General features: G+C 54.9%; 4 protein-coding genes and 1 long non-coding RNA gene across 9 annotated transcripts in view; 1 reads left to right on the forward strand and 4 right to left on the reverse strand.

Annotated features, from left to right (window-relative positions):
* HOXA3 (homeobox A3) overlaps window positions 1-17,046 on the reverse strand; it is a 44,982-nt gene extending 27,936 nt beyond the window's left edge. For 3 of the 4 annotated variants that reach the window (XM_070264712.1, XM_023639418.2, XM_070264713.1), the window contains exons 1-2: window positions 16,907-17,046; window positions 4,727-4,830 (exon numbers count right to left, since the gene is read on the reverse strand). The gene's annotated coding sequence lies outside the window, so the exon portion shown is untranslated. Of the gene's footprint in view, window positions 1-4,726; window positions 4,831-14,937; window positions 16,223-16,906 lie in introns of those variants that run through there. The other variant, XM_014739059.3, reaches the window with a different exon arrangement.
* LOC138923777 (uncharacterized) lies at window positions 4,972-18,646 on the forward strand. Its single transcript, XR_011437888.1, has 3 exons — window positions 4,972-5,183; window positions 16,219-16,325; window positions 16,913-18,646. It is a non-coding gene; the product is annotated as an uncharacterized lncRNA (long non-coding RNA).
* Window positions 5,691-10,551, reverse strand: HOXA5 (homeobox A5). The gene is made up of 2 exons (XM_001499578.6): window positions 7,711-10,551; window positions 5,691-6,723 (listed from the first exon to the last, which is right to left on the reverse strand). Exons 1-2 carry the CDS (start codon window positions 8,603-8,605, stop codon window positions 6,473-6,475), a joined length of 1,146 nt encoding a protein of 381 aa, XP_001499628.2. The 5' UTR covers window positions 8,606-10,551; the 3' UTR covers window positions 5,691-6,472.
* On the reverse strand, window positions 8,201-12,545 carry HOXA6 (homeobox A6). The gene is made up of 2 exons (XM_001499476.6): window positions 11,927-12,545; window positions 8,201-10,551 (listed from the first exon to the last, which is right to left on the reverse strand). The coding sequence occupies exons 1-2, from the start codon at window positions 12,366-12,368 to the stop codon at window positions 10,292-10,294; spliced, it is 702 nt and encodes a 233-aa protein (XP_001499526.1). The 5' UTR covers window positions 12,369-12,545; the 3' UTR covers window positions 8,201-10,291.
* A 789-nt stretch (window positions 18,647-19,435) lies between the features above and the next one.
* Window positions 19,436-25,675, reverse strand: HOXA7 (homeobox A7). Of its 2 annotated transcripts, XM_001499485.7 has the most exons (4): window positions 22,516-25,675; window positions 21,781-21,924; window positions 20,816-21,403; window positions 19,436-19,877 (listed from the first exon to the last, which is right to left on the reverse strand). In XM_001499485.7, exons 3-4 carry the CDS (start codon window positions 21,192-21,194, stop codon window positions 19,552-19,554), a joined length of 705 nt encoding a protein of 234 aa, XP_001499535.1. In that variant the 5' UTR covers window positions 21,195-21,403; window positions 21,781-21,924; window positions 22,516-25,675; the 3' UTR covers window positions 19,436-19,551. The 2 variants fall into 2 exon arrangements, with proteins under 2 accessions (XP_001499535.1, XP_023495189.1); XM_023639421.2 differs by lacking the exon at window positions 22,516-25,675 and adding an exon at window positions 22,183-22,487 and having other exon boundaries at window positions 20,816-21,924.
* Window positions 25,676-26,367: the final 692 nt, after the last annotated feature.

Here is a 26,367-nt window from a genome sequence, read left to right on the forward strand (position 1 = left end):
TAACAACAAATATAATGAAAAATTTCCAACAACAGGAACATTTTCGTGGAACCAACAAGCACTTTCTCACTGGTGGAGGGGTGGAGGAATCCTGTCTCTTCTGGAAGGTTTTCATTTCCTTCCCTCCCCTTCCCAGCAATAAGAACCCTTTGAGTTTAGTGGGTGGCAGTTCCAAAGCATTCTGTGTTTGAAAATTGCTAAGAATACATTTTGCAAGAAGTGCCTGTGTTTGCCCTTGTTCTCACACACTTTGGGGATCATTATATGTACTAAAAAGAAAAAAAACCTGGCCAATCACAATCACCGGCTTCAAATAAAGGACGTTTCCTGCCCCATTCTCTTGCCTTTGAAGGTATGATGGAACATTGGAAACTTGCTGCATTATTTCTTAAAAGTCTACTGATGAGTTTTGAGCTTTTTTATTTCATGACAAACCCCCAAACAAACTCCTGGCTCTCCAACATCTAAGGTGTTGGTGTTTCAGTAATCTATGCCTATTTACCTGCTGCTATTCCCTCAGAATGGGAGCGATAATTCAAGATGAAATACAGCATGTATTACTCTTGAAAAGAGGAATTTTCTATCCTTTCCTCCGTAATTGAGGTCATTCAACCACTAGGGTTCACCTGGAGTCCATACCGTGATACACGCGTCACTTCGAGCCATTTTATCTTTTGTGCTGATAGTCAAGATCGCAGCTCTAACATTGACATCAAACTCTGTCTGGGCAGATGGCTAAGAGTGCTGCACAACGTAAACTTTTGACCCTCAACTTTTTGACCTGCAGTTGTAACGCACTAACCACAAAAATACACAAAGCTGCGCTTCTTCTTTCAGGGGGAAGCCACCCCCCCCCACCCCCGCCCCAGGATCTCAGGGATGCTCTGCTTCTGCCATGGCCTTTTGGAATAAAAGGGTGAATTGGATATTTTTGTGTGTTTCTGACTGTATTTCCTGTCAAATCAGCCTCCTACCTCTTTTTGTCAGCACTTAAATAGAAATGAGATTATTTTGAAATTACTCATCATTACATTTACAAGGAAAATTTGGAGTAGGACGGGGAACCTCGAAAAAAGTGAAAGGAACAAGATGGGGAGGAAGCAGGCAATGGGAGTTGGAGACATTTTTTTTTCTTTATTTAAAAATAAAGATGCAGCCCTAATTGTTGGGAGAGCTGGCCCAGGCAGGCGAGTTGACTGTGAACTTGTACTAAAGCGTGCTCTGCTGGCGATTCCTAGGGTGTGCAGATTTATCTTCTCTGCATTTACTTAACCCGGCAGTGAACTGCGCGGGCATCATTTGTTAGGCGATGACAGACTTCACCTCCAGCAAGGGCTGCTTCACAAAATCGCAATAATTACCCAATAACCTTCATAACAAATATTATTATTGAAAAGACTGGTTTGTGGGGAGGGGACCTGGTGGGAGAAGAACAGATTTCTTTGTGAAAAACACCAAACAAAAGAGACCTAGGCAAATCTTCCAGTTCTGGGGTTTTCAAATGCCTGGGACTGTGGCTCCCCTCTCCTGTGTGGGTGGGAGCCTAGGCTGACCCCCTCAGTCCCATCTGGAAGCCTCGTTTATAGTTCTGTCATTGACTAGAAAGAAATTCTGCCTTGGAAGCCAAAGGGATGGAGCCCACAATGTTCTGCAGTCTCCATGATGGGCAAACCTCAGACAGACTGCACAGCTAAGGCCCGAGAGGCTTCGAAGGGCATCTTTTAAGCTAAAAGGATTGTTTTCCTTTTTAATAGCCCATCTTTCGGGATGTAATTTGCTCTCCTCTCACTAATTGTTTGGATATAATACTCTTCACATCTCAACAAATGAACATGACTCCATTTTTTGTAGAAAATTCTGTCTTGCTCTCCCAGAGCCGCCAACAATGAAGCAGGGGAAAGAGCAGGAGAAAAGGAATCTTGGCATAATGTTGTGAAATTAGACCATGGAAACCCTAACAAACCCCTAAGTAAGTGTGACCAGAAGCTTCCTATTATATTTATAGTTCAGGAAATATTGTCTCTGTAGCTTGTAGAAACACGGGGCCCTGAACATTTCAGACGCCTTCTCCTTTTACAAGACGAGGAGCACAGACAGACACTTCTGCCACTGGCTGAGGCTGGATGTCTTCATAAAACCCCCAATGACAGAGATTTTTTTCTAAGTAAGTTCTTCTGCAAAAATAACCCCAAGGATGCACAAGAAGAAATAATTTATCTACAAAATGGGCAGATAGCCAGCCATCCTCTTTACTATGCTTCCTATGAAAATAGGAAGAAAGAAAAAAAATCCTCCAATAATGCTCCCATAAGTCTGACTGGAGGCTGTACTTTTTTTAAAGGTCATTTAACTCCTTGTGAGTTGGCCTGCTGTCTTAAACTCTAAAGTTTTCTGAAGATTACAACAGACAGAAATAAGCAGGCTGACAATATTTATAGCCTGTAATTTTTGCAATTCATGAGAAAGATTCTGTAGATTGTGTGATGCTGGATATCAGTCCAACAGCCTTTCTGCCATTCCCACACCCCAGGGTGGGATGTGGACACAGAGATGGTGTGGACGCTTCCTCCAGGGAAGTTACTCAAATGAACCTGCCAGCAGCCCTATCACTCTTTTTTTCTGCTACTACTTTTAGTCACCAAGAAATCACTCAAGCAAGATCACCAAATGAGTAACTAAAATAAAATCTTAACCCAATATTTTCCAATAAAGAACTCAAAACTGAGAGCAGTAAAACAAAGACTGCAGAGTTCTCAGAGAGACATAATAAAAGAGAACCCAAATAGAGTTTACATTCTGGCTCCCCCTGAGATGCAGACCCATCTTCCTGAGTGCTGAGACATCAATGCTCGCTTTACCAGGTTACCCAAAATGACTTCAGGCATTCACCTTGCCACTACTCAAGAGAAGCTGGACTTGTGGGATGGTTTCAATTTTTTTTTAAAAAACTTCCCAGGTTTTGCTTTTCGGACCTCTGACTTTGGGGACATCTGTTGGACTTATGTTGAGCGAAAGTGGTCTCTGCACAATAAAGTTTGTTGAAATTCCAAATCTATACTTTAAATTTTTTCACTTTAAGCACTTAGTAAATATCTTTATCAATTAGCACTTGCAGAAAACTACCCAGCCTCTAAGGAGAAAAGCAGTTGGGGACAGAAGATCCCATTTTTTGTTTCATTTCTGACTTGGAGAATATGGCTTAATTCTTCAGAAGGAATACGGGGAAATCTGCGAGGTCCCTTGTGGGTACCCATCCAGAGAAAGACCCCAGCAATCCCCAGTCATGGCTTTGCCACTGAAGAATGTGGGGGGGTTGGGGCCAGAGTGGGTAGCTGAGGCCAAGCTGGAATTGTACCCAGGAAAAATTTATTTCACCTTACTTCACCCGTTGGTGCAATAATGGGGACTGTTTTGGAAATCATAGATTATGTAAATTTCCTGGGATCAAACAGAAAGAGCAGCTAACAAAAGAACGGCGGAAATCTCCTACTGACAAACAACCAGTTTCTTCCCTATACTACCCTTTATGACGTGTCAGGAAAAACAACCTAATGGCTCTGGGGACTTTTAAGTTGGGCATTGAAGACACCTCGATTTCCCCCCAAACTTTAGGACACAGTTTGGGAGAGAGAATTTGCCTGCATGTTGCTGGGGAGTAAATTTCTCTAATCTTCCGTGTTATCCAGGGGGATGCCTAAGTTGCCTTTTGAGGGTCCTGTGCCTACTAGATGTTTTAATTCTACAAAGGAGGAGAGGAAAGGAAAGAAGAGAGGGAGAAGAAAGGCAAGGCGAAGAAAAGAAGGCGCTTTAACTCCTTTCATTTAGCCTGGAGATTCAAAGACTTAAGTTAAATCCGGCCATAAAGTTTATTGCTTCAGACTCACAGGCGGGTGAGAACAGTCCCACCAAAATAAAAAGAACGTACAGGCAAACAAGGTTCAGGGCCTGGTCCCGGTGCGGGGCAGGGGCTGCTGCGCCCTCCCCCCAGGTGGCGACCCGCGGTGCCCAGCGTCCCGTGGGCGCTAGTGCCCTGGGCTCGGCCTCGTAACCCAGGGGCCCAGCCTGAGGTGCAGCCCGCGCCTCGCCGGCCTCTGCCACCCTCCGGGCTCTCACCAGCCAGCCTGAAATCGTCCCCGAAGGCAGCCGCCTCAATTCAGGGCTGCCAAATGACCCCGGCCCGCGAAGACACATTGCCACAGCCCCGTAAGGAATCCCGCCAGAGTCCGCCTCGCCCCTGCCCGGCCTTTCTTTCCAACGCCCAAGCACTCCCGGCGCAGCGCGGCCCTCGGCGCCCGCCCGCGGCCGGCGCCCCGCTGTCTCCCAGCCCCCACCCTAGGGCTCCGCTGCCCCCAGGAGCCCTGCCCCGCCAGGCCCCAATGGGAGGCGGCCCTGCTAGGGCTGCACACACAGGCCCATTCGCACACAAAAATCATCTTTTTGCGCGCCTGCGAGAGCAGCGGAAGTCATTAACATCCGCGGTTGTGCAGCAATTAAAGTTGGGCCTGGGGATGCGGCGCGGCCACAGGCGCTTTTCCCCGTGGTGCCTCCGTAGGGCTGGCTCCTGGCGCTGCTCCTTTGGGCAGGGGGAAAGTTTGCTCTCCCCTTTAGAATTCAGAGGCGACCACAGAGGTATTGAACCAGAGACAGAAAGAGAAAGAGAGAAAGGTCGAGGAAGAAAGTTTTCAGAGTACAAATAAAGTTGAAAGCGCTCAGGAGGCGAGCTTACCTTAACTCGGAGGGAGCCATTTTTCAGAGAGTTTTGAGAACTTGTAGTTTGGACACTTCTGGACCTAAAATTGACAATTTGAATGACCAGGCGGCACACGTAGCCTGCAAAAGAGTCAAATGGAGTCCAGCGTCAGTGAGATTATATGTTATGTGGTATATAATGTTGGATGTCAACTCCCCAAAACCATAAAACTTACTTTAATGGCCCCACGTGACGTTTTATAGCCAGTGAGCCGATCTGTCTGTGCTATGGATGATTTTACGATCTAATTCATAGACAAAACCCTATTCATTTGGCACCCAAATGTCATATAGCCGGAACTGGGGCTTATAAAGTTTACTGTTTTATAACTTTTAAAAGGAAAGACGGCATCAGAGTAAGCAGTCGGTAAATGTGCAAATCTCTAGTTGCGCTTTAGCTGCTCTGAGGAGTTTCCCAATCGAGCTAGGATGGGGTAAGTACCTTCCATTTGCAGCAAATTAATTGTAGCAAAAGACGCCAACTGGGTCCAGGGCGAGGAGTGGAAAGGGGTGTCTGGGTGGGTCAGGGGCAGGGGGTTTGGGGGCCACAACTTGGCACAGCAGCCTCTTCACCAAGTGGAGGCCTAGGATGGCCTTAGGAAAGAGGCAGCATCTGTGCGGGCCCGAGGGTGGCTAACAAAGCCCTGGGCTTTTGCTCCTTTCTCTCTCTTTCTCTTTTTTGTACCCAGCAAGTTAATTTGGTTTCCTCAGAGATGGGCAGGCTGGACTCAGGCTTTGCCACCACCTCCAGCTTTTCCACCTTCTGCCCTGAACTCTCTGATGGGTCAGAGTTAGGGAGGCCGCGGATCAGGGTGTCGGTCTGAGGGCGCCTTGCACAGGCAGGCTGCTCAGGTAGCCTCAGACTCACAGCCTTCCACACTGGACAGACAGACAGAAGAGCAGAAAGAGCCGCTTGCTATTTGGCACAAACCAGACCAAGAGAACTTACAATAGAAAGTTTATTTTTTGTTTCCAGTCAGTATTTTTTCCTTAAAAACAAATACAAAAAAAAAAAAAAAAAAGCTGATCACAGTTTGCTTAAACAGCCAGACTTGGACAATATTTGTAACTTTGTTCACAAAAACATACATCACTGAAGCTGCGCTTATAAGAGCCACTTCCAGAGTTCGTGCAAAGGGTCCTACAAAGGCACGCAGGGACACACCGCTCAGAGTCACAGTTTTCGTCACAGAGTCACTAGTCACTACATGTCGAACAAGTTAAGTTGTGTCTCATCAAGTCACCTCTACAACAGCATTAATTACACAAGGAATATAGGTAGTTTGAATAAAAATATCTTTAACAGCTTGGAGCTACTGAGACAGGAACACTTCCACTCACATGCACAGTTAAACAACTGGAGTGCAACACACGACATTGGCACTAACAAGGTCAAAGGGGGACTTTTTGTGTGTTTTTTTTCCCTTTTCTTTTTTGTTATAGTTACTTCAAGTAACACAGCTTGCTTCATATAAATAAGTTAAAACATCTATTTTTTTTTTTCAAGACAAAGCCATTCAGGACAAAGAGATGAACAGAAAGCTGATCTACTTATACAGGCGCTATAATGGCAATAAACAGGCTCATGATTAAAAGATGAATTAGGGCAACGAGAACAGGGCTTCTTCACAGAAGGAACACAAGGGAGTTTCAGAAAGTCACCTTAGTACTGACACTACGCGGGGTCCGCTAATACTGCTCAGTACTTTAAACGCTCAAATACTCAGGGGCGGAAGGCCCCTCCAGCCGCCGCCATGCTCATGCTTTTCAGCTTATTATCTTTTTTCCACTTCATTCTCCGGTTTTGGAACCAGATTTTAATTTGTCTCTCGGAGAGGCAAAGAGCATGTGCTATTTCAATCCTCCTTCGGCGGGTCAGGTAGCGATTGAAGTGGAACTCCTTCTCCAGCTCCAGGGTCTGGTAGCGCGTGTAGGCCGTCCGGGCCCTTTTGCCTTCCGGGCCGCCTATGTTGTCTGCAACAGAAAAGTCAGCGGTTTAGCCACCAACTCCTCAGTCCCTGGCTACTAAAGCCCGCCAGCAGGATGAGCCAGGGTCCTGAGCAGAGAACAGGGGAGAAAAGCTCAACAAGTCCTCCCTCCTCGCCTGCCCACCCCTCCCGAATTTCCTTCCCTCTTCCTTTCTAGAGAGAAAACAATACGATTTGGACTCAGGGAACAATCGGCCCATCTGAGGCTGGAGCCGCGTCCCGGAGGCTCGCCCGGCGGCGTTCCCTCACCCCTCTCCTGCCCTCTGGCCCTGCCCCTGGAGCCCCGAGGCGAGGCGGGGGCACCGCCCTCCCAGGCTGCCCACCGCTCAGACACCCACCAAAGCAAGGCCCCTTGCTGAGCGCCCAAGTGGCCTTCAGGTCACCCTCCCTTAAAGTTCCAGCCCCGCGAGCCGCCTCCTGTTCCAGCCTGCACGCTTGGGGCGCCTGCTTTCTTTTTCTTCCCTTTCCTTTTCTGTTCTCCCTCCTGCCCCCAAACTTCAGAATCCCGCCGACTCTCGTCTCCATTATTCCCCCCCCAAGCCCCTTTTCGGGGACTCTAATTAGTAACGCTGTTTCCCCAGCGTAGCCCTCCTCATAAATTATCCACCCTGACAAGCCCGATTCACAGCCCTACTGCCATCCTCTACCTCTCTGCGCCCTGCTTGGCTGGCCTGACCCGGGAGCGCGTTCCGAGGCGCTGGGGTTCGATATGGGTTTTTCCTTTCCCCGCCTTTCAACGTCTAAACTTGCCTGGCCAGCGGCCCTTTCCCCCTCATTTGCGAGCGCTGGGCGCTGCGGAGAAGAGAAGGAGGAAGGAGGAAGGCAGGGGAAGGAGAACGGCGGGGAGAGGCTCCACAGGGCTGGGAGAGGCGAGACGAGGAGAGAGACGGGGAGAGAGGGCGGTAAAGGAAAGAGGGAGGACTGAGAGCCGCGCCCCCGCGGCCGCGTGGATTTAGAAAAAGGCTGGCTTTACCATGACTTATGTGCAGCTTGCGCATCCAGGGGTAGATCTGGGGTTGGGCGGGCGGCGCCGGGCTCGGCTCGCTCTGCGCGCTCGCCTGCTCGCTGCTGGCGGGGGCGTCCTCCTCGGCTCCGGACGCCGTGCCAACCCCCTCTCTGCTGCTGATGTGGGTGCTGCCGGCGTTGGCCGAGGCGCCGCTGGAGTTGCCCAGGGAGTTTTTCCCGCCGTGGTGGCTGTCGCTGCCGGGCGAGGGGGCCACAGCGGAGCAGGGCAGCGGGTCGGGCGGAGGCGAGTGCGTGGACGTGGCCGGCTGGCTGTACCTGGGCTCGGCGGGCGCCGTGCTGGCGCCGGCCGCATAGCTGCGGGCGCGCTCCCCGGAGCCAAAGTGGCCGGAGCCCGAGCGGCCGACGCTGAGATCCATGCCATTGTAGCCGTAGCCGTACCTGCCGGAGTGCATGCTCGCCGAGTCCCTGAATTGCTCGCTCACGGAACTATGATCTCCATAATTATGCAACTGGTAGTCCGGGCCATTTGGATAGCGACCGCAAAATGAGTTTACAAAATAAGAGCTCATTTGTTTTTTGATATGTGTGCTTGATTTGTGGCTCGCGGTCGTTTGTGCGTCTATAGCACCCTTGCACAATTTATGATGAATTATGGAAATGACTGGGACATGTACTTGGTTCCCTCCTACGTAGGCACCCAAATATGGGGTACGACTTCGAATCACGTGCTTTTGTTGTCCAGTCGTAAATCCTGCCTGATGACCTCTAGAGGTAAACTCGTGCACTAATGGGGGAGTTGGGTGGAGGCGAGAGGGGTGGCGCGCGCGCCCCAGGCGCGTGCCCGCCGCCCGCTGCTGCCGTTCAGTCGGACTCGAGCGCCACCCGCTGGAGGCAGGGCGCATCGCTCCGCTTCCGACCCAGGGCTGCAAGGGCCGGGGTCGAATTGAGGTTACAGCCCATTATGGCAAAATTATTGCATTTCCCTCGCAGTTCCATTAGGATGTACCAATTGTGAGGCCGTCAGCTGCCGATCGCGTGCCCGGCGAGGATGCAGAGGATTGGGGGGAGATGGTGACTTGGATTTTATTTACAACAACTTTATTTCCCCACTGTGCAGCCCCTCTTATTTTTGTGTCGAGGTTGGGGTCGGTTCTGCCCGTCGTGCCGGCAGCTCTGAAATTTGAAAATACAGATATCACCTTCAGGGAAGGGGGGAGGCTATTTAGCCAACTGGAGAAATAAATCCTGCCCGCAACAGTAGCTACAATTACGGCTCTGTTTTTGCGAGCGCATGAGGGACAGTGTCCCTGCCGCTCTTAAATGACAAGCGTCTATTAAAGATAGCTTTTGTGTAGTGTTTCTCCGAGGCGAGGTCAAATTCCATACACTTTTATAACCGAAGTCGATTTTTCTTTCGTGTAAATATGGTCTTCGTGTCATTAGTTTGCTGTTTGATTTGCTTGAAGTATCCAGCCTGAAGAATCTTCACACAGGGTCCCTTGAGCCAGCCGGCCCCAAATCGGAGGGTTCTCAGTGAACCCAGCGAGTGGGCCGAGGCTCCCCGTAGCCACAGTAGCTGCTTGGGGGCTGGGAATCCGTGGGCCGAGTTATTCGGGTCTCGCTTAGACCTCCAGGAGTAAAATGAGAGCGCTAATGCAAGCATTTCGTGGCAGTGCCTAGTATCTCCGTTGTTCTTTTCCTGGGTTCTGAAAGAAGAAAGCAAACCACAAATACAGCCGAAAGGCATGGGGGGAGTCTCCCCGCTGGAGGCCGGGCGTCGCCGGCACCCCTGGCACATTTGGAAACCAGGACTTTTGCGGCTCCCATGGCCCTGGGCCGCCTCCTTTGGTCCTGAAGGCTGCTCTGGTGGCAGCACCGGCACTGTCGGAGGCGGGGAGCCGGAATCCAAAGCCCAGAGCCTTCGGGAGCCCAGTCGCTCCCGGGGCTGTAAAGTTCCACCCGCGCCCAGGTTGGTTCAGCTCAGCTGAGGCTGCTTCTCTTCCACGGACGGTTGCGCGCGGGGCCGAGAGACCAGGCTCTCTCAGGGCCCCCTTTGTTCCTTGCGCTTCTTCCTGTCTGGGGGCGGCCTGGGAGGCCACCGCAGTGCTGGGGCCCCAGCCTTTAGGCCCCCTCTTTCCAGTGGCCAGAGTTGATTTGGTGGTGTCCTCCGAGATTCGGTGGCGAGGGACCGAGGCGGAAACGCCCAGACACCAAAAGGGGCTCAGCCCGGGGTTCTTTCCTCTCCAGCAACCCTGCGTCGGGAGCTCAGGGGCGCGCAGAGGCGATAGCACAAGAGCCGGGGACGAATTCGGGGCGAGCCCTGGGATGCGGAGCCAGCTTGGGCAGCCTTGGAGAGCAGGACTGCACGTGCAGTGCGCCCCGCTCCACCGCTGGGATTGGCTGTGTGTGGTTTTTATTATTATTATTATTTGTAAGAAATAAATGCTCAGGCGTTTGCAAAGCTCCGGGCTCCTCTGAAGCTGCGGAAGCTCCCCGATGGGAGGCGGCGAGAAAAGTTGGGGACCAGGCGAAGGCAAGGGGCAAAGCCGAGAGATGTTGCGGCGCTGGCCTGGTCCCTGCCCAGGCGTCTACTCGCCCGCCTTTGCCTCAGCGTCCTCCCCGCTGGGCTGTGTGGAATTGATGAGTTTATTTTCCTTTTTCCATTTCATGCGGCGGTTCTGGAACCAGATCTTGATCTGGCGCTCGGTGAGGCAGAGCGCGTTGGCGATCTCGATGCGGCGGCGCCGCGTCAGGTAGCGATTGAAGTGGAACTCTTTCTCCAGCTCCAGCGTCTGGTAGCGCGTGTAGGTCTGGCGGCCCCGGCGCCCGTGACTCCCGTACACAGCACCTGCGGGCAGAAATGGCCGGCCTGGATAAGCCAGCATCCGGGCAGCCCAACCGGTCAGCCCCGTGCCCCGCGCCCCAGGCCTCTGGGCTGGAATCACCCGCCTCTACTTCAGCCTCCCCCACTATATCTGGGGCCAAAAGCGGGCTGGATGGGAGAAAATTATTTCATACCAGTCGAGACGTTTTCCACTTAAAACGAGTTGGGGTGGGAAGTTATTGTTTTTGAAAAATCTGCTCTGTAAGAAAACTACTACAAGCAAAAGAATAGAACGAATCATTCTTAATTCGGGGTACCTAAGTCGTGTTTTTGTGGGACTGCAGTGTGTGTATGTCTGGGAGTGGTGGGTGTGGAACCCTGTGAGTAGAATAGACATTGAATTCACACATGGATCTCCATAAAGATGTTACTGTGGCCAGCCATGTCAGGACTCAACATGCTTTTTGGAAAATTTAAAATGGTCGGCCCTCTTGAATCTTTGCAAACTCCCCCAAATTATATGGCCCTTCTGAGAAACACAGAGCTCCTTTTAAAAAAATAATAAAAGTGGATTTTAAAGCAAAACATTGTAAGTTTAAGAATCCACATTAGATTCTGTCCTGCTCCAAGGATTCCCTGTCGAGTTTTTGGAAACCAGGGGCAAAGAGATGGAGCTATGGGCCATCCGAGGTTTCTGGAAATGGAGGACTGTGATGGGCTATCTGTTCTGGTGCCAAAGGGGTCCATGGGTGGGGGGCTCCCCCCAAGCTGGGTGTGTGAGACTCAGGCAGGGCCTCAGAAGGAGGCAGAAGTTGGCTGAGTGAGCAGCTGAATGGAAGGGGGAGGAGGGGAGGGAGGAGAGAGAGAAAAATCCTGAGGCTGGGGACGTGGCCCTCCAAGGCTTTGGGGAGACGCTGGAAGAGGCCAAATGAGGGCCTTTATCTACCTGCGTTTCTGAAGGGCAGAAAGGAGAGGGGGTTTGGAAGTGAAGGGGTGTTATCAGTGATGGTTACAGAAGGGCCATCTCGCTTGGACATCTGAGCAGGATGTTACCAGGGTGCGGTGTGGGCAGGCGCTCCCTCCCATCCAGCCTGGCTCTCTCTTCAGGTTGCCCCTGTCATGGGTCTCACATAGCGTGGCAGTGACCTCCCACGGTCCCCTGAGGTGTCGCTTTACATGGACACTAATGCCCTGCCTTTACTCTGCCACAGCTTGATTGCCTCATTGGGAATGGTTTTTTTTTTTAACCTTCTTTAAAAAACTAAGAAACTTTGTTCATTCTTTCCTGTTTTCTACTTCCTCTTTCTACTTTCTGTCTTTTCCTTCCTTCCTTCTTTCCCTGCCTCCTTCCCCCTCTCCCTCCACTCTCTTGGGGGGGGTCTGCAGGGAAATGCCTTACCCGCGCAGGAGTTCATCCGCTGCATCCAGGGGTAAACAGGGCTCGTGTACTTCCGGTCGGTGCCTTCGTCATGGAGGGCTTTGCCTGGCACGCTGCCGCTGTCGGGTTTGTACTGCTGCTCGGGAGAAAAGTGCAGGTAGTCCCCGGGGCCCCTCTGCTTGCCACTGCCCGAGGGCGAGGCGCCACTGAGGTCCTTATCAGAATAGAAACACGAGGCCCCGTACTCGTAGGACGCCCGGTTGCAGGCCAGGACCGAGTTGGACTGTTGGTAGAAACAAGGTGAGGTGTATGTCTTGTCCGGGAGGCTCGACGCCCCGTAAGAGGCCGGGAAGGGCCTCAGCGCGTCATAGCCGGCCGGGTAGAGGGGCAGCTGGCCCAAGAAGGAGTCCTGGCCGCTGGGCAGGCTCCCGGGGAAAGTGGGATTCACAAAATAGGAACTCATTTGCGCGCCCCTCTGCAGGACTGTGATTTGTTGTGTATTAGTACATCTGGCTATAACTATTAGTAGTCATCGAACTGGTTTGTTTCTGGATGGCCGAACGCCAAAAGCGACAGCAGCAAATCGCACCAGCTGACGCGGCGGCGGCCAATGGGAGTGAGCGCCGGAGCCCGCTCCCCGGGGACCGCGGCGACCGAGGCAGCAAAGTTACAAACAGCCCCCAGCCCGCCCGCCCGCCGCCCGCGCGGCAGATTAATGGGCGCGCACAGCCAGCCGGCCCGGCTGTCCTCCCGAACGCCGGCGGCGGGCACCGGCGGGCAGGGCCGCGCGGCTCCGGCCGGGGCCGGGGTCGGGGCACCAGCGTCCGGGCCGCAGCAAAGGCCCCACCAGGCCCGCTCTTTCCTCCTCCTTTTTTGCCTTGCTGGATTTTGGCTGTTTTTTTCTCTCCAAACAGGAAACCTGACAGCTCTGCGCCGGGAGGGGCGGTGACAAGGGTGGCTTTGCTCCCCGCCGGCCTCCCTCCCGGCAGGCCCTGAGTTTGCCCCTCCCCCCGCAATTCCCTACCAGTGGGTGCGGGTTCCGGAGCTGGAGAGGGGGCTCTGCGAAACCAGGCCTTCCTGCGCCTTAGGAATCGGTGCATCCCTTCTGTCCCGCCTTTCCCACTGCCACCGAGGGCCTGGGCCTGGCCGCTGAGAGCGGAAGGCTCACCTTGAGCTGACCAGGACGTCGCCAAACGTAGTCTCTTCCCCGCCGGCCCCCTCCGCCCACAATAGGATATGTCTCCTTTGAGTCCCAGTGGACTCCCCGCCAATGGCCAGCGACTGCCTGGCCTCAGAACACCCCCACAAGCTGTGCACCCCCGCCCCGTCTTTGAACTCAGGAACCGAGAGGCCAGAAACTACTGGTTTGAACGAGAAAGGGACCTGCAGAGGAGTGGCCGTGAGACTAACTCCGAAGCCAGCCGGGAACCTGCTCCCCTCACCCAGCGCCCCGGGACTCGCCCTCCGTCACCCGGACAGCTCAGAGCTGAGACAGATCCACTTGTGGAAGCTCTGTCCTCATTCGAGAGGCGCGGGCGACCCAGGGTGCCTGGTCCAGCCAGGCATAGAGGGCAACTCGGCCGGCGCAAGGCTGCGGGATAATTGATGTGCTGGGTTTCCGGGGCGCCCGACAGCACGCACTGTCCTGGGATGTGCCCTCTTTCTTGCCTTTCCTGGGACCGTTCCGGCTGCCTGCCACCCGCGGTCGGCCCAAACCGGGAACAGTTGTCTCACCGGCTCCAGAAATCGTCTGAACTGCTTTTACCGCGGTCCGAGGCCTGGCCTTCCCCAGACAGGACATGAAAAGCCTGTGCTGGGCTGCTGTCTCTCCCCTGAGAGGTGTGCCTTGGAGATAGTTGACTTTTACAGCACATGGATCAATCTCGTTTTGTAAAATGTGATATCTTTCCAATGGCATTTTTACCACTGTATTTGTTGGGCTTGTAAAATCCCCTGAATTAGCTTTAAAATCCTCAATTCTGTAGAGGTTGAAGAAAGACTATTTATACGATTTGGTTGAATTTCTGGAAGGTGTTTATAAGACCTGTAAAACTGGTGAATGCAGGCTGATGGGGTTCAGGAATTGGGGAGAGTGGCAATACCCCCCCTAGGAATCTGGCAATGACTTCCTTAATTTCTTCCCTGCTTCTCGATTTTTTTTTCCTGCCCTCACTTCCCCCAAAAGGAAAAAACTGGGAAAGGTCACCCTCCACAGAGCCTAGAGTATACCATGGAAAGCCGCAGCTGCCCACCCGATGGAGGTTCGCCCAGAAGCCTTCTGCCTGTGCCCCAATCATCCAAGCCCCGAAAGTTTCTCCTTTACATATACAAAGAAAGACCTCCAGGGAGAGGATAGATTTTAACATTTCCCTTGCATTTCCTCAGGAAAAGGACCTGAAAGGTGAAAATGAAAGCTTATGAGCCAAAAAATAAAAGGGGAATTGTTTTTTAAAAGTTATGTTCGAAGAAAATCTTGTTTGAGTTATAGTTTCTTAAATAAGACCATCAGATGACAGTGATTTCAAGCAAGTTGTTATCATGTAAGACGAAAATAACCATTTGGAGATGTTCATAAATGTTTACATTTATAATTTCTGCTTCCTTCCCCCAGGTCCCACACAGTGTTAGGGCCAGTGGCAGTTTACTACCATTATTGTTTGTTATGGTCTGACTTGAATTTTCGATCTAATAATTGTACTAGTCAACGAGAGAATTTGATTTCTTAGCTAAGAGCAAAAAACCCCGTATTTTTAGCTTCTACAGGCACTATGATGGAAAGAAATATATTAAATTGAAATCCCTGCGTGTTAGCCAAGGCTGGTACATATCATGTTGGCAGCCGCCCAATTTATTTCTCCAACCAGCATTAGGTGCCTATATATATATATATGGAAAGAGAGAGAGAGAGAGGAAGAGAGACCCACTCAGGCAAGAATAGGAGCCCCAGACGCTGGAGGGAGCCTCTCTTGGGATGGTGAGAATGGCCACCAGGGCTCTCTTCTCGGTCAAAGCCACACAGAAAGTCCACTTACCTTTCAGCTGCTCTTCAAGGGGGACAGGATGGCGAGCAGGGCCCCATAGTCCGCCCTTTCCCTGGGCTGCCCACTGAGCTCCTCCACCTCCATCAGCCTGGAGGGCGGCCTGCTGGTGTGTTGGGGGGACCTTGAAGGCCACCCTGTCCGCCGGGATCTCGAGCCCAGGCCAGAGCCCATAGCACACAGGTGCGGCCTCTGCCTGTCACAGGCCCTCGCTTGGAGCCAAAGCCCGCCTTCCTTGCCATAGACAATCCTCCTCAGGGCCAGCCAGGCCTGCAGGCCTCAGGACTAGGAGTGCCCTCTCCGATTTCAAAATCCCAAAGCGGGCGCGTTCCTCGAACCAGCGTGCGCCCCCGGGGCCTTGGGACGCGCGGTTTGGACAGAAGCAGCCATGACGTGCCAGGCGGCCTGTGCAACCAGTCTCCATGGTGCTGGGGTTGGGGCGGGAGGACCCGAGTCTAGTCGGGAGTCCAGTTCCTGCCAAGGGTGACCAAGGCAGGGGAGGTTCCGGGCCCGTCAGCCCTGGAAGGCCGCCCCTTAGGTCCTCCCTCGCCCCTCTCTCCTCGGCCTGCTAGGGAATCTCTGAGGGGCCCGCGCAGCAGTCGCGCCAGGCTGCAGGACGCGGGGCTGTGGCTGGCGTCGGTCCCGGTGACGGCCACAGCGTGGCAGCAGCGAGCGCTAGCGCGGTCGCAATAAATAATCTGCCCGCGGCAGCCGCAGTCAGGCAGCCCCGCGGCTCTGCGATGCAAACGCGCCGCTTTATCCGCCCTGAGCGCACCCGCACCGCCAGTGGACGTCCCAGACATCCCCAACCCCTTCTTAATTATCTAACGCACAGTAAAGTATTATCTTAAGGTGGGAAAACAACAGTCAAAGCCAAAAAACAAACAAAAAGAACACGAGCCCAGAACCTCAGGATCGTTTCTACTCGCTGTCCCGGGAAGCTCCCTGGGGCAAATCTGGCCAAGGCGCACCCAGGCCAAGCCACAGTCTGGGTCACCGGGCTACATAAAGACAATGCCCGCGGCACCCTCCGCGCCGACTCCCGGGCGCTGCCGCCGTCCTCTCCCCGCCGGCGGGTAGTGGGGCGCGCGGTCTCCAGCCCGCCGCGCCGAGGTGAGTGGGGGGTCCCCCTATCGCCCAAACTCGGTCTGCTTCCTTCCTTCCACCTTAGCTGTGGGCTCCTGCCACTCGCAAAAGCACCACTACATCCTCTGCGCCGAAACTTCCCGCCAAGCAACACCCAGCCAATTAACCCCATCATCTCCTCCAACACAGAGTTGCACCCAGGCACCTATTCCTTCTCCCGCTGCTTCAGACACTTCTCTCATCGGAAAACAGCGTGAAGGGAAGCAGGCAATCAGCAGAGGACTCTGGCTGAATTAGTAAGTCCTTGTTTGTTTTTCCCTCATTCCCCCTTTCTCTCCAGAAACCAATTTCCATGGAATAGAAGGTGGTGTGTTTATGCTAATAAAATGTCTGTCGATTAATTCACTCTTGCCCTCACCTCTTCCCACCTTCCCATGTCGGGAACTGTCTCCACTTGTTGGGGAATTCAATCAAACCAATTTGGTCATGAAGGGGAGAGAGAAAAAATCCAAACCCGAGGGGCTGGTAGGGAAGGCAGGGTGCAGAGCCACTTCCTTTTGGTCTTCCTGAGGTCTCTGGGGAAGGGGAGACAGAAGACCTCAGTGCTCCCACGCGGTGCCAGGCGCTGTGCCATGGAGGGAAGGCGGCCTTTACTGCCATGGTGAGCCAGGCAGAGGAGAGAGAGGCTGTGTGTGTGTGTGTGTGTGTGCGCGCGCTGTAGTGTGTGTGCTGTAGTGTGTGTGTTGGGGGGGCGAATGTGAACGGTGAGTGTGGGTGAGGCTGAGTATGCCCCTCTTCAGCGCCGCCCTGGGTGCCCTCACCCACCGCCCCCGGAGCCATCTCACCACCTTTGCTCCTGTCTCCCCACATGTCTCACCTTCAGATGGCGGCTCCCAGAAGCTCCTGCACCTCTGACAGCTGTCGCTTGGGCAGCCCGAGGAGACGAATTGTCCTCCTTCCTGGTGCCAGAGGACGCAGGAAATTAGCCAGGTTGCGAGTTGCAAAGCGGCCGCCACGGCGCCGGGAACTGGGCGCGCCCCACCTCCAGCGGGAGCGGCCGGGCCAGGCCCGGCAGGGGCCTCATCTCGCTCACCATCGCCGGACAAAGCATAGCCGAGCCAGGCTGGAAGGCAGAGCTCCGAAGCAGGCAGGACGGAGCGGAGCGAAAGAATGCGGCTCTATTCTCGCAAGGGAAATTATAAAAAAGTTCATGTTCACGGTTCCCATCCACATGACCGACAGCGTCCAATGGAAGGGCCGAACAACTCATAAAGTTGTATTGCAAAGTTGTAAATTTTCATAAACAACAACGGATTTATGACCCTTTCCCCATCACTAAGAGGAGGCAGCTCTTACACCGGCGCCATCTTACCACGGAGGCCGCCCCGACTTGGGGCCGCAGGTTTCACGGACCCAATTGGGCCGGGTTTTACTAAAAGAGCAATAAGAAGCGGGCCCAACCCAGGCAGGAGACTGGAGTCGAGGTCTTTGCCCGCTGAGCTCACGCTGTTCTGCGCTGTCCCCACCGCCCCTCGCTCCTTCCCCGGCCCTTCATCCTTTCCCGCGCCCAGACACCCCTACCGAGGTTTCAGGCTTTGCAGCACGGGGTGCGGCCCCTACCCCTTCCCGCACCCCTTAGCTGCAGTGCTGGGCCCTGGGGCGCCCTGACTCGCCTGAATGCGGGGTGGGGGTGGGGGCTGCGTCAGAGGCCCTGAATCCCACCTCCTAGCCTGGGGCCGGGTTCAGGGCTCAGGAAGAATTCGGGATCAGTCTAAGGGTAATATTCCTTTCCAAGCCCACCGCAGAGCCTTCGAGAAAAGGGCAGATTTTAGATTCGCTCACGGAGTTTATGAAAGCTTTTAGGGAGGTTCATAGGATAGAATGTATCCATCGAAGATTCTATTTTCAAGGGATCTGGAAGATGTTGGCACATACACACAAAAACCGGACAAAAATCTCCACACAGAGAAATGCACATACACAATTATGGACACACGGAAGCGCATGCTCTCAATCATGGACACAGAAATACATACAAGTATGTTCTCATGTAAGAATACACAGACATACACCAAACTACACATACAAAGAGAGGTACACATATACCTATACAAGTCCACACATAAAAAATCCACACAAAAAGGGACTCGACACACATATACACCATAACATGGAACCCAACACTTGGATCCTATTCATCCTTCCACTTTTGCTTCCCCAAAGCCTCTTTGGGCACACAGGCACAACCAGAGCTTGCTCTCCCATATGCTCACCCTCTTTTCCCCAGGACCCTCTAGATAAAGCAGTCATGTTTGTTTCTTTGTCACCAAGCATCTTTATTTTTCTGTTACATGAAACACAGCTGGGCAAGACGGGAAGCGAACCTTCCCGTTCCTGAAACCCCAGGCTAGAGCCGAGGGGGACTAGGGGGACGCAGGACAACACAGGAGATGAAGGGCACTGGAGAGGGCAATGGCCCTCTCCACCCGCTAGAGAGTTAGCTCAAGACAACACACCATGCTACAAAGTCACCCCAGTAACACATCCTTCTCAAGACATTGCCTTACAAATGAGCTCCAAGACTATATAAATGACCAAAAAAAAAATCTTGTTCAAATATACAATATTTGCTATTGTAGGAAAAGTCAGGGTGTACATATTCAACATGGCTGGACAGCAGGACACAGGGGCCAGAGGAGAGGGCAAGGAGGCTGGGAGCATCTCTGCAGTCCTACTAAGCAGAAGCTAATCCAGAGATCTGCAGCTAGCTTGGGAATGCTCCCCTCCAGAATTGGGGGGATGACGGGCCTGAACTTGGGGTGCCCAGGCCAGAGAAGGAGGGCTTCTAGGTTGCAGCACTTAGAATGCTTTGGAATAAATATATTATTTTTCAATTTAAATAGAAGCCAATGCCCTGATCCCCAGACCCCAGTGCCTTCTTGGCGCAGCCTGGGGGAGGGGTGTCCCCAAAGACTGCCAGCAGGAAGCAGCAGGGGCCTGGCTGGGCAGGGGCCGGCACTAGGTAGCAGGCAAGCCAGTGAGCATAAAATAGGTAGTTTGGGGCGAGTAGGTAGTACTGAGAGTCAGGTCCTTGCCGGTATTGGGGGGGGGGGGTTGCTGGGTGTTTGCCAGTGTTGGAACACATCTGGGCTTCCTTGGAGTGGAGGCCCACTGGGGCTGGGCCCATAGGTAGTTTGGGGGTGCCTCTCACGGAGGCCTGTGCTAGGTAGTATCTTTTCTGCACCAGCACAGAGCTGGCGGCCCGGGATTGGGGGAGTGTCTGTCAGGGGTCCTCAGAGGCAGAGGGGATCCTCAAGGAGACCCAATCTAGGCGGCTGCTCAGTCCAGAAAAGTTGGGAGTTGAAGTGGGTAATGGGGTAGATGGGGTGCAGGTTGGGGACAGGGCTTTTTTTTTTTTTTTTTTACATTTTTTTATTTTTTCTACTTTTGTAAATAAAATCAGCGAGTCTCTAAAGACGCTTTCCCGACTGTGTGGTGCAGGCAGGGCCCCGGCTCGGCCACTTATTCCTCCTCCTCCTCATCGTCGTCGTCGTCTTCGTCGTCGTCCTCCTCGTCGTCCGCCTTGTCGGCGGCGGTGGTGGCGGCGGCGGCAGGCACAGCGCCCTCGGGGGCTGCGGCAGCGGCCGGACCCTCGTCCTTATGCTCTTTCTTCCACTTCATGCGGCGGTTCTGGAACCAGATCTTGATCTGGCGCTCGGTGAGGCAGAGCGCGTGGGCGATCTCGATGCGGCGGCGCCGCGTCAGGTAGCGATTGAAATGGAACTCCTTCTCCAGCTCCAGCGTCTGGTAGCGCGTGTAGGTCTGGCGGCCCCGCTTCCTGTCGGGCCCTGCGAGCAGACATGCGGACGCACGGACAGACAAGCCGACAGGGATACAGACAGAGCAGTGCATTAGCCAAGCCGCCATCCCAAAGCCCGACCCTTCCTCCCGGCCCTGACCCAGGAGCGCGTCCCCCTCTGCCCTGCGCGCCCAAACTGAGCTGGGGGAGGACCGGGAGTGTTAGTGTAAGATCCCAACTGCGGTGCCAGACCCGCAGGCAGCTCTGTGAGGAGGGAAGGCGCAGAATCCCAACTTTACAACCGCCCTTTCCAGCCGGCTAGGCTTCCACAATGTCCTGCTTCCCCCTGACAAAGGGAAATTGTAAATATAGAGTGTGGGCAAGTGGGAGACGCTGCGCTTTTGCCATTCAAAGGCGAGCCGGGCTGCTTCCCCGCCTTGCTAAACAAGTGGGCGACCTTCGGGCGGCCCGCACTCCAGGGGCGCTTTCTCTCCCCAGCAGCCCGCGCCCCCCATCCCCAGACCTTTCCAGGGCGCTCCGAACCTCTGTCCCCGCTCCCCCACTCTCGCCTTTAAATGGCCCCTAGCACAGAGGGGCCCTGAAGGGTTTGTCTCTCCCTGCTTTGAGAAAGAAAAGCCAGGCTAAAAGGAAAAGGAGGAGGGAGAGAGACAGAAGAAAGAGAGGGGAAAAAAGAGAGAATAGCGAACAAACAAACTTAACGTTAAAATTCCAAGGCAAATGGAGTTAAATAAATTTACGAGGTACGAACCCATTAATTGGGCCATAAAAAGTTTTATGAGCCTCATTTACATACAATGCTGTGGGCTCTCCACGCTATGGCGCCTCAGCTCTAATTAAAACCAGAAAGGCAGCGCCGCCAGGAGTCACGGGGCCGCCGGCTCGCAGCCGCCTCTCTCTGCTCCCCAGTCCCGCGGTCCCTGCTCCCAGTCCGCCCGCCCACCCGGCCCGCCTAGCGGCTGCGCCTACCTGAAGACCGCATCCAGGGATAGATGCGGAAATTGGCCTCGGCCGCACCGTGCAGCGCGCCTTCGTCCGCCTTGTCGCAGGCGCCTTTGGCGAGGTCACTGCAGAGCCCGGGGATGTTTTGGTCGTAGGAGGCGCAGGGCAGGTTGCCGTAGGCGTCGGCGCCCAGGCCGTAGCCGGACGCGAAGGGGCTCTGATAGAGGGGGCTGTTGACATTGTACAAGCCCGGTACGGTCGAAGCGAAGGCGCCGGCGCCCGCCCCGTAGCCGCTTCTCTGCGAGTTGGGCGCAAAGGAGCAAGAAGTCGGCTCGGCATTTTGGAACAGAGAAGCCCCCGCCGTATATTTGCTAAAAAGCGCGTTCACATAATACGAAGAACTCATAATTTTGACCTGTGATTTGTTGTCCGGCAGCTTTCAGTGTCGGTTTTACGAGGTAGCGTGATATATGATAACATTACACCCCCAGATTTACACCAAACCCCATTTTCTTTTGGACCGAGCTCGCCGCAACACGTGACCGCCCACATGACCGCCTCCACCAATCTCAGCAGCCCTCACAGGTGGTCTCGCTCGGCGGGGCCCGCGGCAGCCTAGAATGGAAGGGGAAGAGGCTCAAATATGTGGCCAACGAATCTGCCTGCGCCAGGCCCGCCTGGCGCGTCCTGCGGGAAAAGGACCCCCAGGCTACGCGAGAGCGCTCGGCCCGCCGCCAACCTGGACGCTTGGCCTGCACAGGCCGCGCGGGGCCGACCCCGCACAGCCCCCTCTTGCCTATTACCGAACCCTGGACCAAGCCTGGGGATCCTCCCTGCCCCTCTTCTGCCCAGTGACCCAGCCCAGGGAGGGTCTCTGCACCCCGCACACCCGCCCGCCCCCCACGGTGGCCTGGTGGGCAAATCTCAGCTCTGGGCAAGTCGACTCTTTGCCCACATCTACCCCGCCCAGATCCAGTGGGCGATAAACCGACTTAGACTCCGATCCAGATGGGGCAGGCGCAGCGTCGCTTCCAGCTGCAGAGAGAATGCCACCGCAAACTGGAACCATGTGGTTCGAATAAAGTCAAGGTCTCCCAGCTTCCTTTCCTTAATCAGCGGCGCACTGTTTATCCGCCCTAGAGGAAGCAGTGAAATATTTATCTATTAATGAGCCTCATTTGCCAACAGATTTATTAACATGGGGTTCCCTTCCCTCCTCCTAGACACGCTGGCTCCGCAGACTCTGTGCGTTAGCTCCTGGGCACCTGGCTGGCCTCTGACAGCCCGAGAAGGGGCTTGGCACTCTTTCGTCCTCCCCGAAATGCTTAGTTCTCCCTGGCTGAAGGGGAAACAAGTCTCTTTCCCCCAGCTTAGAGGAACCTCAGGCCCCGCACCTTTCTAGGTAATCCTAGAACACTGAGGTTTCTGGTAGGCGTCACCGCGGCCACCCCTGGGCCTCCTCCAGCTGCTCATGGGCCTGGATGCCTGGAAGCTATACCTGCTATAGAGCCAACTTGGAGAAGACAGAGGGCGGCCCAGGCGCCTGAGGACGGCAGCCCACTATGGATCTCCATTTCTTTTGGAGACCCCAAAAAGAGATAGGGAGCTCCTCCCGAAAAGGCCACCCAGCTCTGGCGGCTTCTCCTTTCCAAGGACTGGCTGGCAGAGAGTAGAGCGCACAGTAGACTCACTCCCTCACATCCAGGCCCCCAACTCACGGAGCTTACCTTCTCAAGCCTCCAAACCCTGCGCAGGGTTGGAACAGCCGAAGCCCCTGCCGCCCCCGCTCCGTGGAGGCTGGTGGGGCGAATCCTTCCTCTAAGCGCCTCATAAACTGCCCAGGCCGCGCTGGAAGCCCAGCCGCCAGGTCAGTACGCCTTTTACTGCTCAGCTCGATTGCACACCATAAACCCGACCTCACAATGGAATTGCCCCGGAAATTCTCCTCTAAATTATAGAGTTTGTTTCCTCGTGTACAAAGCGCTCCTCATCACTTTCAGAGGGTCCAGGCCGTCCCGTAGACCGCACCCTCTCAGGGGTCCCAGAAGCACAAAAGCGGCGTGAGGGTTAGACCCGGATGCACCGCAGCCCAGCTCTTGCCTAGTGGACCGCCCTGGGGCGTGGGTGGGAAGGCTGGGGCTGTCCCGGCAGGTGGGGCCACGGTGGTTTCCCCTGGGAGTACAGGGCCCATGGGGGAGGTGCAATATCCGGGGATGCCTTTTATGGCGGATCAGGATGATAGCGTGTCTGGGTTGGAGAATGTTGGGGGCAAGCCGAGTAGGGAAGAAAAAGCCAAATATTCCAACAGTGTCGCTTTCTGGCAGGAAATAAAAATCTAAGAAAGTTAAAGGAAGACCCACAAACAAGAGGTAGGCTAGGAGATCAAAGAGGCGGAATTAGACGGCTTTAGACCAATAAATTGTTCCTCGGGTGACACAGAGCAAGATGCAAAGAGAAAGAACCGAGCCCCGCCGCCGCCGCCGCCGCCGCCGCCGCCGTCTGTCTAGACTCTGGTGGCTGGAGCGGCCGACAGCAATGGCGTTTAAAGTAGGACCTGCCGTCATCGAGGCGACCCGACAGACCGAGTGAGGAGCGATTTCGAGGAGTGCAGGAAGGAACGCAGTCCAGGCCAAGAGGGCTGGCAACCCGTGTCACAGGCTCATCTCTGCCCGGGTTTTGTCCGGCGCAGGTCCAAGCGGCCCTGGCAGGACGCGCTGCCCCTCTGCCTGGGCCAAGGATGATCCAGATACTGCCGGCAAGACCTCGGCCTCACCGGGCCCAAGTCAGCCAGCTGGGCCGACTCCCGCGGGTGCCGAGACCTCCCTTTCGTTTCTGCGCTGCTTGTCTCTCTCCTGCCTTCTGTGGCAGGGTTTTTAAAACGAAAAGGCCAAAGTTAGGCTTTCAATAAGGTCTCTTTAATGGCGTGTTTTCGAGCCGTTGGTTTCCTTCTTAGTTGGCTGAAATGACACAAATGCAGTGTGTTATGTGTGACAACATACACAGAAATACTGGTTGACGCTCGGCCTGGAGCAGGCAAGTGTAGGCGGGGTTTTAATCAGGCCAGTAATCTTTAGGTAGACATTTTCCACCGCTCTCCTGGAGCTGGGTTCCTACCTACCCGAGCGGAATGCGTCCTCTGCTTTTTGTTAGTAAATAGTCCTCAATCTTTAAACTCGGCTCTAGGGCAGCGAATGGAACCTGCTGGGAGCGGGGCGGCTGGCGATTTGCTTCTCTAAACGTTCCCACCGCGCCCCTCGCGCGAGCCGCTCGTCGGTTCTCCATCCACTGAGCGGTCCCCGGTCGCTGCGGGCACAGACCCATCCCTGACGAGTGCGAAGGAGCTCGGGCTGTCGCGGGCTCCGGGCTGGGCGGCTCACAGGGAAGCCGCTCCCAGGCAGCCGAGCAGGGAGAACCGCCTCCCAGCCACTGGCCGGCCAAGGGCAGGAGAGGCCGCTCATGGCGGTCCTCTGAGATCCTGGGCCGGCCAGCACCTACCTGGGGCCTGCGCGATCGGTGGGGAGAGAGAAGAGGTCGCTACCGATCTGCTCCTTTGCCGTTCACTTGTAGTGACACAAATCGAGCTTCGTATCTGCGGCTTGGATACACGGCCACCGGCGGCTCTCGGGGAAGCTATAAAACCCTTCTTACAATCGGATGCTGTGAAATATTGTGTATTATATAAGGAAATACAATGAAGGCGTGTGTCTGTAACACCAACGTGTGTATATAAACAGAGAAGGGAGGAGAGGGAGAGAGAGAGAAACACCCGGGAGAGACGTCAGCCTAAGTCCAGTCCCCAGTTTTACAGCGTGTACAGAGAGGAGAAGCAGGTTGTAAATATTTTGTGGGCTTGGCGCACTCTATTACAACCCAAATAAATGCACCGCGTGTGCCGTGTTCACAGGCCTCCGGGGTGCTTCGAAGGTTCTCTGTTTGCTGTTGCGTTTTCCGTCTGAAACCATCTTGCACCCGGGGCTGATCCTCGCACCCGAGCTCGGGGCTGCCTCCGGGAAGGCTGCGGGGCGTGCTCCACTTCCAGGGTCGGGGATAAGCTGGGCCTGGATTGGGGTCCCCTCTCTCCTCCTGAGCAGGGGACGCCAGAGTAGCCTCAGTACTCCCACTGCTGAGGAAAGTCGGAGGCGAGAGAAAGCCGGGCGGCTTTCACGACGTGAGCTCCTATCCGGGAGCTAGGAGGTTATAATTATTTTAAATGTCGCATTTATTTTAGAATAACCAAAGCAGTTCCTGGTCTGTCCCCAAGGATTCCCCATCCCACGAACTCAGGCGCCAGACCCACCCTAGACAGTCAACCAAAGCGCCTTTACACCCAATTTCCAGCCGCCTGATTTTGTCACGTCTTCAAGGCGGCCGAGTCCGGGGTCCTAGCTAGCCCGCGGGCGCTGGCTGGCCGGGCCCTGTCCCGGAGCGCAGCCTTCGGGGGCCTCCCGGCTGCGGAGGGACCCTTGACCCCAGTGTGCATCCTCTGCACACCCTCTGGGGGGGTCACCAGCTCCGCGGGCGTAGGCCTTAGTCCTTGCGTCTGTCTGCCAGTCAGCCTGGTTCTCCGAGCGCCGCGCTGCCCCGAGGCTTGTCCCGGGCTGGGGACGGTTACTAGAGCCGTCTCCGCCCCCGGAGCTGCAGCCCCGCAGCCCCGCAGCGCTAGGCCCCCGCAATGGGGGAAAAGGGAACGCGAGCCGCGCAGGTCCGGTGAGCCCCCGCCGCCTGCTTCGTTCCCAGCGAGGCTTCTGGCCCGGCGTGACCAGCACCGAAAATATACCACAGCTGTTCACTCAAATCTGAGGCTCCCATTCCAGAAGGCTCGCGTCAAGTCGACATCTTAGGAACTTCCCAGGGTCGCGGCGGCGGGAGATGGCGGCGCGGTCGCCTCTTGCGTGGAGCCATACTGTCATCTGCTGGCCGCGCCTTGGTACTGCAGCCCCAGCGGTGCGGCCCGAACTTCGTCAGCAGCCGCCGCGCGCCGGGCGCCCCACTCCCGGAGCGGGGCGAGGGCCAGGTCCCCGGGGGGCTGCGTGGGGCCGGGAATCTAGGCTGCCGAGAGTGCCCATAAAAGAAAGCTGTTTCCGCAGCCGCTTTATCGGCGGCAGACAGACCAAACAAATGAAAAGGCTTTGGTGGAAAATCTTAATAGGGGCTGGACAGTTGTAAACTCATTAAGGGCCGAATTCCAGACAGTTCGCAGACCCGGCCTTTATGGCACACCCTTACTGCCCATTCTTTGAAGTTCCTTCTGTCTGCAACAACAGAGGGCGTCCCAACCTGGCGGCTGGGTAGGGGTGGGGGTGTGAGGGGGCGCCCCATGCCCAGGCGCCCTGGTTCCCCTTTTTCGCGCCCGAACGCAGATAACTTTGCAGAAGTCGCAGGGGGTGGGGGCTGGGAGATGGGGACGAGAGGTGGGAAGGGCGAGAAAAGAAAAGGGGGGAGATGAGGCTGAACCCTCTGGCCACATCTAGAAGACGCTGGGGCCTCCGCAGCCCTTTACACCCCATAAATGGTAACAGCCCTCATTTTCTTTTATGGCGCTCCGGGCTCTCCGGTTGCCTGGGCTCTGCCTCTGCCAG

This window comes from Equus caballus, chromosome 4, assembly GCF_041296265.1.
Source record: "Equus caballus isolate H_3958 breed thoroughbred chromosome 4, TB-T2T, whole genome shotgun sequence".
Taxonomy (NCBI): Eukaryota; Metazoa; Chordata; class Mammalia; order Perissodactyla; family Equidae; genus Equus; species Equus caballus.

What these genes read in the sequence shown, in the direction of transcription:
- HOXA7 (XM_001499485.7), bottom strand. Translation starts at nt 21,194, where the DNA reads ATGAGTTCTTCGTATTATGTGAACGCGCTTTTTAGCAAATATACGGCG. An exon ending in TCCCTGGATGCGGTCTTCAG is followed by an intron (nt 19,878 to 20,815) that starts GTAGGCGCAGCC and finishes GTCTGCTCGCAG; the next exon opens with GGCCCGACAGGAAGCGGGGC.
- HOXA5 (XM_001499578.6), bottom strand. Translation starts at nt 8,605, where the DNA reads ATGCGCCCTGCCTCCAGCGGGTGGCGCTCGAGTCCGACTGAACGGCAG. An exon ending in CAAGCTGCACATAAGTCATG is followed by an intron (nt 6,724 to 7,710) that starts GTAAAGCCAGCC and finishes TTTCTGTTGCAG; the next exon opens with ACAACATAGGCGGCCCGGAA.
- HOXA6 (XM_001499476.6), bottom strand. Translation starts at nt 12,368, where the DNA reads ATGAGTTCCTATTTTGTGAATCCCACTTTCCCCGGGAGCCTGCCCAGC. An exon ending in GCGGATGAACTCCTGCGCGG is followed by an intron (nt 10,552 to 11,926) that starts GTAAGGCATTTC and finishes TTCTGCCCGCAG; the next exon opens with GTGCTGTGTACGGGAGTCAC.